The sequence below is a fragment of the Antechinus flavipes genome, chromosome 1 (genome assembly GCF_016432865.1).
Source record: "Antechinus flavipes isolate AdamAnt ecotype Samford, QLD, Australia chromosome 1, AdamAnt_v2, whole genome shotgun sequence".
NCBI lineage: Eukaryota > Metazoa > Chordata > Mammalia > Dasyuromorphia > Dasyuridae > Antechinus > Antechinus flavipes.
Window position 1 is genome coordinate 563837878 of NC_067398.1, and position 14028 is coordinate 563851905.

General features: G+C 34.1%; 1 protein-coding gene across 1 annotated transcript in view; it reads left to right on the top strand.

Annotated features, from left to right (window-relative positions):
- The window catches only part of SLC22A23 (solute carrier family 22 member 23), a 265206-nt gene that overhangs the window by 53621 nt on the left and 197557 nt on the right, over positions 1–14028 (top strand). Inside the window, exons 2-3 of the mRNA XM_051970757.1 lie at positions 3284–3387; positions 13169–13323. Coding sequence (XP_051826717.1) covers positions 3284–3387; positions 13169–13323 — 259 coding nt within the window. The remainder of the gene's footprint in view (positions 1–3283; positions 3388–13168; positions 13324–14028) is intronic.

Sequence of the window (14028 nt, forward strand, 5' to 3'; positions counted from 1 at the left end):
CACTTAATTCTATTTGCCTCATTTTCCTCATCTATGAAATGGACTAGAGAAAAAAATGGCAGATCATTTTCTCCATTCTCGGCACTCCAATATCTTTATTTTTTTTTTCAAAAAATAGCTTTTAATTTTCAAAATATATACAACGACAGTTTTCAACATTCACTCTTGTGTGAATATAAAAGCTTGTGTTGCAAATTTTTCATCCTCCCTTCCCCCATCTCCCTCCTCTAGACATCAAGTAATCCAATATATGTTAAATATATGCAATTCTATATATAATTATACATTTGTCATACTGCACAAGAAAATTGTATAAATATGTTTACACATATTGTATTTAACATGTATTTTAACACGTGTAACATTTATTGGGTTTCTTGCCATCCAAGGGAGGAGGGGAAAATTTGAAACACAAGGCTATACAAGGGTTAATGTTGAAAAATTATTTGTGCATATGTTTTAAAAATCAAAATCTTTAATAATTAAAAAACAGATCAAAAAGGAAAAAAATGAGAAAAAACAAAAAGCAAGCAAACAGCAACAAAAAGGTGAAAATACTATGTTGTAATCTACCTTCAGTCCCCACAGTTCTTGTTCCATTCCAGAATCTTTAAAGAAAACCCCAAATAGTATTCACAAAGAGTCAGATACCCCTGAACGGCAGTCAGATCATAAATTCATACAATTTAAAGTTGGAAGAAAATTTTGTGATCTAATCCAACCCACTCATTGAAAGTCAGAAATTTAAGATGACAAAGTGCATAACCAGGATTTGAATCCACATCTCATATGAGCTAAGTTCTTAACTGAAAATGGGGGAGAAGAGTAGAAGGCTAAGAGAGGGGAGGAGAGACAAATAATGAAATGGTTTGGGACTGCATTTTAAAATAGTCTCTCTAGAGTATTTTCTTTAAATAATTGATCTTGGCTCTCATTTTCAAAGGCATATTTATACAAAAATATCAGTAATTTGAAACCAACTAATTTTAGAATTTGGGGTTATTAAAACAAGCTTAAGTTTAAGATTATCTAGACATTATTTTAAAAGTTTTCTAAGTAACAAATAGTAAAGAGATTTTAAAAAGGGAATTTTTAACACACTTGTTGATGAGTCATTTTTATATCATCTTCATGACCCCCATTTGGGGTTTTCTTGGCAGAGATTTGGAGTGATTTGCCATTTCCCTCTCCAGCTCATTTTATAAATGAGGAAATTGAGGTAAACAGAGCGAAGGGACTTGTTCTAAGTAACACAGCAAATAAGTATCTGAGGCTGTATTTGAATTCAAAAGGATGATTCTTTTTGGCTCCTGGCCAGGCACACTATCTACTGTCCACACACTATCTTCATTCTGGCAATTGACATGCTAATTACAAATCATTCTTATCACTAAAACAAGTCTCAAAGGACCTCTAGGACAATTGAGTGAGCCTAGTTGCTTCAATTGTGTATATTTGAAAGAAACAGACTTCTTTTCCCATTACCCATCATGACTAGCACCAAGACATTTTCCCTGTGAATCTAAATTTTCCAAAAAGTTTTACTATTATCACTAAGTTCTGTCTTGGTTTTGTTTGGGAATATAGAATATAAAATATATGCATATATATATCTATATGGATATGTCTATATAGAATATTTGGGAATATAGAATATATCTATAGAATATAGAAGAAACCTAGCAATGGTCACCTAAGAAACAAAGAAATGCAATGCTATTTTAAGAATGTTTTATTTTAGAATGCTATATTTTAAGAATGGAAAGTTGTAAGTACGATTAATGGTGTTAGAAATATGTGTGTGTACATATATAACTTTCTCCTCTTTTTTTTTCCCCTCCCTCACCTACCTCCCCAGCTTTTCGTCTGTCTTTTATGTGTTCTCTTTCCCCTGAAATGTAAGGTTTTTGAAAATATTTGCTTGTATTTGTATGCCCAGTATCTAGCATGTTAAAGTCAATGCTTAATAAATGTTCCTTCTGTCTGTTTAATTAGCTAGCTAGCTGATTTCTAATATTTAAAGAAAATCATTTACAAGACAAAGTTACTGTAACCGCATTAAGTAGCCAAAGAATTTGAACAAAATAATTCTCAAAGAGATTGTAAATTGTTATCAGAACTATAAAGTAATTTTTCCAGGTAACTAATGAGAATGGCAAATCAAAACAAAAGAAGTTTTACCTCATATCATTAAATTGGCAAAGAGGATAAAATATGGCAAAAATCAATTTTGGAGGTTTATAAATGGACAAACTACACATTATTGGTAGAGCCATAAAATGGTCTAACCATTTTGCAAAGTAATTTTGAATTAACATTCAACAAGTTGTTATTAAGCCTTCCCCAAACACTATTATAAACTGATCATAGAAAGTTTGAAAAAAGTTGAACTAGTTCTTGCTCTCTAGGAATTATATTATAAGCTAAAAATATTATTAAAATGTTCGTATTCTCAAACCCAAAGATCCTCCTGTCTGACATATGTGCCAAGGAGGTCAAAGATCCAGAAACAGGAAAAACTGTTTTTTATAATATAATTGACTATTATAATATAAATGAAAGATTAAAAGCAAAAATGAACATTTTCTGATTATAATGACTGTCATTCCTGAAAAAGAAATGAGAATATTTGCCTCCCTCCAATTTTTTACAGAGGTGAGGAATTATTGGCTATATAAAATTCTGGAAAGCAACTTACAATTATTAATCATTGAATAAACATTTATTAAGTGCCTATTATGAGCTAGCCACTAAGAACAGGATTATCCATTTTGCATCCCAATTTTCCCCATTGTGTTTTCAATATATCACAGGTTGACATAAAAAATTAAATGAAAATCTCAGTCCTTTCCCTGATAAGTTATCACGACATGTGCTGTCTATTTAAATGTGTTTTAGCAAAACTTGCCTCTTATGTGGATATGTAGAGTTTTTTTGTGACAATTTAAAATATCTTAATCTTAGTCTGTGTGAATATTTCCCTTTCACTTGGTTTATATGTCTTCATGGCACTTGTACACAGGAGATGCAAATTGAATGCTAAAATCATTTAAATGTTTTAATAACCTGTCCCTCTATTATAGCTAAAAGGTTATTTTCCTTTGTGTATATATTAACCTTTCTCTCCTGAGTTTTTCCATCATTTAAGAGATACAAAAGGGTATGTCAGAAAAAGTTGAAATTGAATAATGATAAAGTCTGGTCCTTATTGTGCTCCTTTGATAAAATAAAAATACTTTTCATGGTATTTATTCCACAATACTATTTTTTCCCTTTTTTCTAGTGGGATCTTGTGTGTGACTCTGCCTGGAAGGTCCATATTGCTAAGTTTTCCTTATTGGTTGGTCTGATCTTTGGCTATCTAATAACTGGATGTATTGCTGACTTGTAAGTACCAAATCTATCTGTAAAAAACTTGTCAATGATTTTTCGTTGTTGTCAAATCTCTTCTATACGTTCTTTTAAAAACTCATAGAAAAAGATTTAATCTGGGTGATTCAGAAATAAAAGAATTGTCAGTTCTGGAACTTTTGGTCTCAGGGTCATTTACATTCTTTAAAATTATTGAGGACCCACATCCCCAAAGAGTTTTGGTTGGTGTAGACTATATCTATTGCTATTTTGAATTAAATATCATAACATCATAGTATTTTTTTGAAAATAATTTTGACCCAATGGATCTTCAGATCTATAGGTCTCATGGACCTTTAGGAATTCCCAAATCCCAAAATGAGGAATCCCAAAATTGGAGAATCATTGAATTAATTTCGTAAAGTATGTAATGCAATTTTGAGGTGACACTTGAAATTCATGGATTCTTATTTTTATAAGCACAACTTCTATATAACTCCTTCCTCCCCTACATTATTGTGTATCTTAGCTTCCATTTTCCACATATCAATAATAAATATTCAGTCCTTTTTTTTAGTCTTTTGATTCTTTGCCTAGCAGTATGCTATGAAGGACACAAATGAAGCCTAAAAACATTTTCTGCCCTCCAGCATTTGCCTAGGTGTAGGAGACAGAAATTCTCACTGCACATCACTACCCAAGGTCACACAATTAGTAAGTACAGTGAGAGGGAGTAGATTGATAAATGCCCAGAGAAATCAGACACACAGTCATATAAAGCTCAAAAGGAAGCAGTCATTGTGGAATTGAGAAATCCAAGAAATCCAGTCTCAAACTTGGGTTCTCCTTTGAAAGATGGATGACATTTATATAGAAAGAAGAGAAGGATAATTCAAACTTGGCTATTGCCAAGCAAAAATTTGGATATGGAATCGAACATAAGTTAATAATATAATCGACATTAAAATGTCCCTTTAAGAATTGCAAAATGATTTGATCTTCAGAATCATTTTATTCTCATTTTATAGATAAGTAGAATGGAGTACACTAGGTCTTAGAGAGATCTCCATAGCTAGCAAGTATTAAAGATGATTTAATACTTAAATTTAATTTATTTTTATTAAATTTAATACTTAAAGATGCTTAGCACTTTATTTACCAGAATATAAAGTTATTCTAAGATCAGTGAAGTGAACAACCTGGCTAAATTGGAGGCTTTCTGTAGAGGAGTTGGAACAGCTAGGCAGCCCAGTATATAGAATGCTGAGTCTGAAGTCTTATCTTTCTGAGTTCAAATCCAGCTTCAGACACTTACTAGCTGTGATCCTGGGCAATTCCCTTCATCCTGTTTGCCTCAGTTTTCTCATCTGTAAAATGAATTGGAGAAGTAAATGGCAAACTACTATAATATGTAATATTATATATTGTATAATATGTAATAATATATAATGTATAATATGTAACCAAACAAGGTTACAGAGAGTTGGACATGACTGAACAAAGAATGGGGGAACAAGTTTGCTGGTTACATGAGGTAGAGAATAGATATATTACAGCTTAGACAGTGGAAAGTCTTGATTACTAGGGCTGACAAATTTGCATTTTATCCTGTAAGCAGTGGAGAGCTATTCAAGTTTTTTGAGGCAGAAGTAACGCTTTTTCATTACATAGCATTTTTGTGATGTTCAAATAGCCAAATTAAGCTAAGTACAAACAGGTTTTAATTTGATTTTAACATATCTTTCTTTAAAAAAATCATTGGATTAATATAGAATTCTTAGTCATGAATAAATTAATGGGATGACACTGAGTGCTACTTGTTAAAAACAAAAGACCAACTCATTGAGAAATCTGGCCAGCCCAGGAAAACTTGATGAACAGTTCCCATAGAATAAGCCAAGAGTGGTCAGTGATACCAAGAGGATTTTTTACACATCTTTCTAGGTATGGAAGTTTCTGATCAAAACTGTATATATTTGGAAGTTCTTTTCCTGTTAACAATATCATTTATTTGTTTTTAATTCCTTTAATTCATCTGCTTGTAAGTTTTTTTTTTTTTTAACACATTTTTAATGCCTATTAACAAAGAGGCATTAGGGTCTTCTCTGTACCTGAGTATGTCTGTGCTACGGTGGCTGCTTTGCTTATACCCGTATCAGAAGAGAAACAAAGAATGACTTCATTTTTCTGAAGCAGAAGTTTTTAAATCTTTTTTTGTATCATAGACTCCTCAGGGTATCTAGGGAAGCTTATGAACCCCTTCTCCAAATTAAGTTTTTAAATATGAAAAATAAAATACACAAGATTAACACAGAAACCAATTAAGTTGAGATACAGTTGTCAAAATATTTTTTTTAAAAAAGTTCACAGACCCCAAGTTAAGAACCCCTGTTATAAAAGGATAGCTAGTCCTATTCTTTTAATTATTCATATACTTGTTAGTAACCCATAAAGAAAAGGGTTAGGCGGATGGGAAGTCATGCTGAAAACGACATAAGGCACCCTGCTTTCTAGAAATACTTGGAAGAGACTTTGTTTTCATTTTGTGCTTGTTCCCAAGCCAAAAAAAGAAATGTTTGCATTGGGAAAGAAAAATATCAATTAAAAATGTGGAATTTTATTATGGAGTTGTTCTGAAAGCAGCTCACAATTAGTTACATAGTACTTTCCTCCCAGCGACCCTGTGAGGCAGGTAATGTCAACATTAGAATTTTTATTTAATAGGTTCAGTGAGACTGTTAGCAATATGCCCAGATTCACACAATTAGTAAGTTTGAAATCTGGGTCTTCTAACTTTAAGAATAAATGTTCTTTATACATATACCATGCTATCTGATTCATGTCTTGTCCCCGATATTTGTGTTTTGAATTTTTTCTTCACCTGTAAAACAAACACTTTTTGTCTTTGTACCTTTGACCAAGAGGTTCTTGTTAAGAACTCTTTGATATCACATATATTGTATTTTAAGATATACTTTAACATGCTTAACATATATGAGACTGCCTGCCATCTAGGGGAGGGTGGAGAGAAGGAAGGAAAGAGTTGGAACAGAAGTGATTGCAAGGGTCAATATTGAAAAATTACTCTTGTATATGTTCTGTCAAAAAGCTATAATAATTTTTTAAAAAACTCTTTGGTGTCCTGGACCACTTTGGTAGACCACTTTAGTGCAACCCTTTCTCAGAATGATGTTTTTACATGCAAAAAGAAGTAAATGAATGACAGGAATACAAAGGAAACCAATTATACTGAAATACAATTATAAAAAAAATTTTTTTAAGTTTGTGGATCCCTCCATTCTCACTCCTTGAATTAGAATAAAATAGGACTGGCTTGCCTTTGCAAGATAGATCAAGTCTGATAGTGTAACTTAAATCTCTTTGTATCCTCTTCTACTTAGAAAAAAAAATCTATGTCTAACTGCTTCAGGTGGCAAAGTGTGAGGGGGTTAGATGAGCAAAGTGGTTTGGATTCTGACTTTCTAAGAAACTAGTGTTACCTTTGCTCAGATGAGTTGGGATGCTGTGCTTTTGAACCCAACCCTCCATTGTTCTATTATGAATCTGAACATTCTTAACTAAAAAGAACAGCATATAAAGAAAAAAGAAAAACCACTGATGTCAGTGCTGCTAAAATGTGCCAAGAACTCCTTGTTTGCTTTTGTGGCTATTTGGAAAGTAGACTGAAGATTGTATATCTATGAGGAAGAGGCCCCTATTATAAGTTTGGCTTTTGGAGGCCATTGTGCATTCAAATAACAAATTTTTTATTTCAAAAATAAAAAAAAAAATTCAAATAGCATGGGAATTATAATTGCCCAATCTCTAAAAAAAAGCAGAGCTTTGAGCCAGTGATAACTCTTTATTAAAGGGGCCATGAGTCCCTCTGATGAAGTGGACCTTAGGTTTTCCCTACAGTCTGAGATAATCGGGTCTCTAGAACCTTGCTTTTTTTTTAAAATAAGATTTGATTACCCAAATTTGCAAAAACAGTTTAGTAAAATATCGAATGTCATTGGTTGACAGACCTTGCTCTTGAAAGCCAAAAATGAGATGTCTTCGGGGGGATCATGGCTTGGATGAAGGATGGTCATAGGATGGTTACCTGTTCATGTTGGTAGAAAGAGAGGTCCAGATTTACAAAAATAAGTTGGAGGACTTTTCAAAGAATCAAGGCATCTCCTTCCCTCCACCCCGATCCCGCATGCAGGATTTGGACATAGACATTGAGTAAAAATTTGAGTAAAAAAAAAAAAATTGGGGGTTGTGCAAGTGAGCTTCATAACTGGTAAACAGGTAATGAACATTACATTAACGTTTGAGATTCATTGTAAAGAACTACTATAAGAACCAATCTTATCATCCTTATATGATTTATATAAAACATATTTATGTAAAACATCAAACTGATTGGAATAAAGTAGCAGCCCAAATGAATCATTTCTCACAACAATTCATACTGTGTCATAATGGGTCTGGGAGAAAATAAAAACAAGTATAAAGAACAAGACTCTAGGAAGCCCAGAAATATATCTGGGGAACTTGATTAGTTGCTTTCTATGCTACTTCCCTACATACTTTTAGAATTATATTCTCTTATACCATTAGAAAGATGGATTCCTATTCAATCATTTATACTCTTGCTATGCTGTGTAACCATGGGGCCTACATTTATAAGTTAGCCAGGCAAGGGTAAGGGTCCAGACAGCAGACAAGTTAATTGACCAGTACACAGACTGAACTGACAATACTGACCTCATTAAAATAGTGTTCTAATCAATTGACCTAAAGTGGCCAACTTGGATGGTAATGAGCTACCAGTCAGTTTATTCCAGTGTTCCAAATGAAATTCCGTTTGTGATTCTACTACCAGTGTTAGACATTATATCTTTCCTTCCTAGGACAGACTCTTGCCTTATTGGCTAGTCATTCAATATAGATCACTTCAATAGACAGAGAGAAAAGTCTTTCAATTACCCAAATGATATGATGTTTGTTATGGAAGGGAGTTTTATCTTTGGTTGTAATTCCATTCAGCAAACTTGTGTGTGTGAGAGAGATTAAATCCTCAGCACTTAGCACATAAGAGTCTTGCACAGTAAGCATGTAGTGAAAGTTAGTATTAGTTTTCCTATTTGTCTAAAAAGCCCTACTCTCAAGGAATGTACATTCCACCAGAGGTTAAATACACTATATAGAAGCTATAGAATGTAGGCTCCTTAAAGCAAGGATTGTTCTTAACGAATCTAGCACATTTTCTACTACAAGGGTCCTCAAACTATGGCCCACAGGCCAGATGTGGCAGCTGAGGACCTTTATCCCCCTCACCCAGGGCTATGAAGTTTCTTTATTTAAAGGCCCACAAAACAAAGTTTTTGTTTTTACTATATTCCCGTCCTCCAACAGTCTGAAGGACAGGGAACTGGGCCCCTATTTAAAAAGTTTGAGGACCCCTGGCTAGTATTTAGATATACTTTAATAACAGTTTTTTGATTGATTGGTGAAAAGATTAGATTTGATTGGACTCTAGAAATGATCCCAAACTGGCACGTTGCTGCAAAAGACTTTCTTTAACCTGAATTCTTCTGGTGATACATGTGGCTGTAAATTAGAAGTATTAAAATTATAATTAACCTAAAGAACAATGAAAAAGACTTTGGGCCTAGTGAGGACTGGCTCTTCAATTTTGACATCTGGAAGTCTTATGACATTATGGACTTTAGGTTTGGAGGTAAAGAGGTAAAGATCAAAGAAATGGTCAATTCTACAGAATTAAGCTTAGTCAAGGACAGCAGGGGTAGAGTTGAAGAAAGCATGTGAAGTCAAGTTCTTCCTGTCAATGAGTCAATAAATGTTTGTGAAGTTCCTATTATGTACCAGGTACTATGCTAAGCATTGAGGATACAGAGAAATGCAGTGGACAGCCCCTGTTTTCGATTAGATTACAAACTGATAGGAGGAAAACACACAAACAATTATATACAGACAAGCTATAAACAGTATAGGATAAATAGGAAATATTATAATCAATAAAGAAAAGTTACTAGAATTAAAGATTGGGAAAGCCTCAGTGTAAGAAAGCAAGATTTGGGTGGGTTCTTGAAGGAAACCTGGAGGTAGAACTGAAGAGAGAGCATTCTGTGTATGAGGAACAGCCGATGAAAATACCTAATAGCCTTTACCTAATAGCTCCCAGGAAAAGACTTCTAGAAGCCTTTGGCGGGGTTTAATACAATGCCCTATTCTCCCTTTCCCCAATTCTCTCCAGGGAGAATTTGGTAAAGTTTGGGAGGTTACTTTTGGGAGACTCACTGTATTCTTTCTTGTTCAGTCCACCACTATCACCCCTTAGATATATCCTAAAACAGCTAAAACAAACTTACCATCAGTGACAGCCTTTAGTATTTCAAAGGCAATAAAAGATCCTGTGTCCCCTAAAACTCCCTTCCCATCTGCCAGAGATTTTTTTTTTAATGAAGATCAGACTTTTTCATTCTATAGAGATAAAAGGCTTAAAAATGCAAATAGATGGTGTGCTTATAAAATTTGCAGATGAAACAATGCCAGGAGGGATAGCTAAGGCTTGGGAAGACTGAGTTAGGATTCAAAAAGATTTGGAAAGGGCTAGAACATTAGGCTGAATCTAATCAGATAGAATTCAGTAGGAATAAGTGTAAAGTCTTATAATTAGGTTCAAAAAAATCTACTTCACAAATATAAAATGGGAAGGTTAAGTGTAGTTAGATGATTATTTTTGTCTGAAAAAAGATTGGAGGGCTGGTTTCAGTGATTGCCAGCTCTCTGTAAATCAAGGATGAGATATATCAGCTAAGAAAGCCAATGTCAATTTAGACTATATTGAAAAACATAACACCCAGGAATAAGACCATATCCATGGTATTTTATTCAATTCTGGGTGCTGCATTTTAGGAAGGATTTTAATAGCCCAGAAGATCATCAGGTTAACAAAATCATGTGTCATGAGTATCAATTGAAGGAACTGAGAATATTTAACCCTGAGAAATAAACATTATAACTGTATTCAAGTATTGTAGAATGGGAGCTATTATATAGAAAAGAGACCAGATTTATACCATATGCTCACAGAGGGCAGAACCAGAAGCTACTAGATGCTGCAAAGAGGCAATGTCAGGAAAAACTTCCTAACAATTAAAGCTATCCAAAATTAGGATTGAGATGCTTTAGAATATAGCCCCTTTGCTTGAGGTTTTCAAACAAAAGGTGGATGACTACTTTTTTAGCCCTATTGTAAAGGATACTTTTGTTCAGGTATGGATTGAATTGGATAGCCATTACTGTCCAATTCTTGAGATTCTGTGATTGAGAATATCCATATATATGTAATCAGCAAAAGCAATTAAGTAAGGTTTGTGGTTGATGTCACAAACAACAGATGGTGATTGGCATTTCTTAAATATTAAAAAAACAAGAAGTTAACCCCATTGATATTGGAGCCTTTCCCCTATCCTTTAGGGAAGATGTTTAGAAAATATTGACAAGAAAATTACAGCATGAGGTAGCATGGAAATATTATAATATTTTTCAGTGAAGGGATTATCTTTACTACTTAAGTAATAGCTCTAAGAAAGTGTCTTTAAATATCATAATATTTTCCAGTTGCAAAATTCTCTGGGTACAGCGATTCCATTTGATTTTCATTTTGGTCCCCTGAGTAGATCGAACTTCTGAGTAGATTGTGAGCTTCTTTGGGACAGAGACTGTCTTTTAACTCTTTTTGTGTCTCCACCACTTAGCTCATTTCTTGGTACATAGTAGGTGCTTATGAAATGTTTACATTTCAACCCAGAAATTAGGGTGAGTGCAACAAAGAAATTTTGTTAGAAGAGTTAAAGTAGAATTTCAGCTAAGATGGGACAGATATTTAGAAAACAGCCTGTTTCTGTTCAAGGAAAATGTTTAGAGAGCATTGTCAAAGTTATGGAAAGCCAAGGTTTAATTATAAGTTTACAGCAAATCACTGAACTTTTACAAACTGTAAAGGACATATGTCCTTGTTTCTCTCTTGATAAGGAATTAGATCTAAATGAATGGAAATTGGTTGGAGAGGATCTTTGTCAATTCTAAAAATGGAAATCAGTGAATATTTTCTTTTCTTTTCTTTTTTGACTGAGGAAACTGAGACCTAGAGTAGTAGTCCTTCAGATCCATTGATTTTTACTTTGGAAAAAAAAAAAAAGTTTATGAAGGACATCCCTCCCAGATATCCAAATAGTGAGTTAAGCAAAGCTAAGGCTAGGAAATGGATAAACTCTATTCAGTGGGTGTCCTCTACTTTGTACACTTGTTGACTTTAGAGCTCAGTTCAAGGTTCATTTCTTTCTCAAGTCCTCTTGCATAAGGGTGTGTCGGGGTTGATGTTTGGAGAGTTATTGACTTTGCTGGTTGCTCTTGTCTTAATTATGTCTCTGCTTTACCCTCAAGTGCCATCTAAAACAGAAGAAGAAATTAAACCATTTCTCTTAATAATGGAAAGAGTTCTAAATAACTCTGAAGAGCTGAATTCTAGCTCTAGTTCATACACAAGCTAGTTGTGTAACTTGGCAAATTATATAATCTCTCCAGAGCTGTCAGTCTTATCTGTAAAACTATGGTGTTGGATGAGTTACACCTACTTCTCAGAATCCCTAGTTTCTTTCAAATTCAAATCCCATCCTGATCTCCCTCAGCCTCTAGTTTTCCTCCTCCTGCCCTATCCCTCCAATTATCTTACATAGATTTTGAATATGTTTTATACATTCTTACATAGTTATATGTGAGCTCCTTTATGGCTGGGGAAATTTGGTTTTTGTCTTTGGATCTCCAGTGTCAATAATGTTGGACACATAGTAAATGTATAATAAAATATTTGTACATTGATGTTAGATTTTCTTGAGAGGCATTAAGATATAATAGCGCTCTGGGTTTAAAATGTAGAGAAACTCAAATTCTGTTTTTAACACTTGCTAGCCAGGCAAGCCACGTCTTAGCCTTGGAATCTTCATCCTCCTTGCATAAAAGCAAAGATAAACAATACCTTCACTACTTCCTTCACAGAGTTTGTCATGAGGAACAAAAGACATGATAGTGTCTATAGTATGTTCTATACACCTTAAAATGGACAGCTAGATGGGCCAGTGAATAGAGCTCCTGACCTAGAGTCATGAAGACTTCAAATTCAGATTCATATACTTGCTAGCAGTACACTGTATTTTGGTCTAGGAAGTCACAGTGATGAGTGGAGCAATAGGTCAATCAATTAACTTGCCTTTTGCAGAAATACTGGCAATATTGATTTGATGATAGTTCCCAGGGCAAGAAATGTACATTACATTTAGGGCAGTTAGTGCCATAGAAGGGAGATATCTAGAAAAGCATGGGTTGGGTTGGTGAACCTTCATAGAGTATGGTACTTAGCTATTTCATGGCCCAATGGATAGAGCACAAGATTTGGAATCAAGAAAACTCATCTTCCTGAGTCCAAATCCAGTCTCCGACACTTACCAGTTGTGTGACCCTACCTAAGTCACTTAACTGTGTTTGCCTCTGATTCTTCATCTGTAAGATGAGCTGGAGAAGGAAATGGCAAATCACCCCCAGATCTTTGCCAGGAAAATCCCTAGTGAGGCATGAAGAGATGGAAACAACTGAACAACAATAAAAATCTTAAAATGTCATATAAATTATATTTATATAATTTTAGATATTATTATTATGTAATTCCATCGGGCTTTTATTTTGGCATCTGCTATCACATGAGCTATAATGGTGTACTGTACCAATGGATTTTTCTTTTCAGGGTTGGCCGGAGACCGGTGCTACTCTTTTCCATCATATTCATTCTGATCTTTGGATTGACTGTGGCACTTTCAGTGAATGTGACCATGTTCAGCACACTCAGGTTTTTTGAAGGATTTTGCCTGGCTGGAATAATCCTTACCTTGTATGCACTGAGTAAGTACCAACCTTTTAAATCTCTACTGAAGATTAAAAGAGATGTACTGAGGAAGCAGTTTTGGCAAAAGAGTTCTGTGTTATACACTGAGCATGTACTCTTGTCTTAGAAAGGAGCTGCTTTGAGAGGCCCAAAAGAACGATTCTACCCATAATTATAGTTAAGTCTTCAGGAGTAATAGCTAATAACTGGTTTTTCTTCCGTAACAGGGTCTTCAACAAATAAAACAAATGGAAATGCTATACTTTTACCTTTAGATGCAATCAAAATACATTTTGTTTGGGGTTGCAGACTGAATTTTCCTTATTGTCTTTATGTACAGTATTAAAATGATTGGATAACCATATGCTTAAAGACTTGAGTTGTTAGAAATCATGATAGTATTATATGGTCACATAATTGGGACTTAACTTTTGATTTATTTTTAACACTTCTCATTAAGACTGCTCAATCTCCCTTCCTTCCACTTCTTCAGAATCCATGTGTGTTTCTGGAATTGTTTGGAGATGGGTTATAAACTGTGGCACAACAAAGAATTGGAAGAGAGAGTGAGACGTTTGATTATTTCTTGGGCTTTTCTTTCATGTTTTTTTCCCCTCAAAACAGTTTTCCTCACTTCTTTAAATGTCTGTTGGTTATAATAACTTTTGTTGCAAATATGGATCAGAATTTCTCCCAAAATCTCATTCATCTGTAGCTCACTC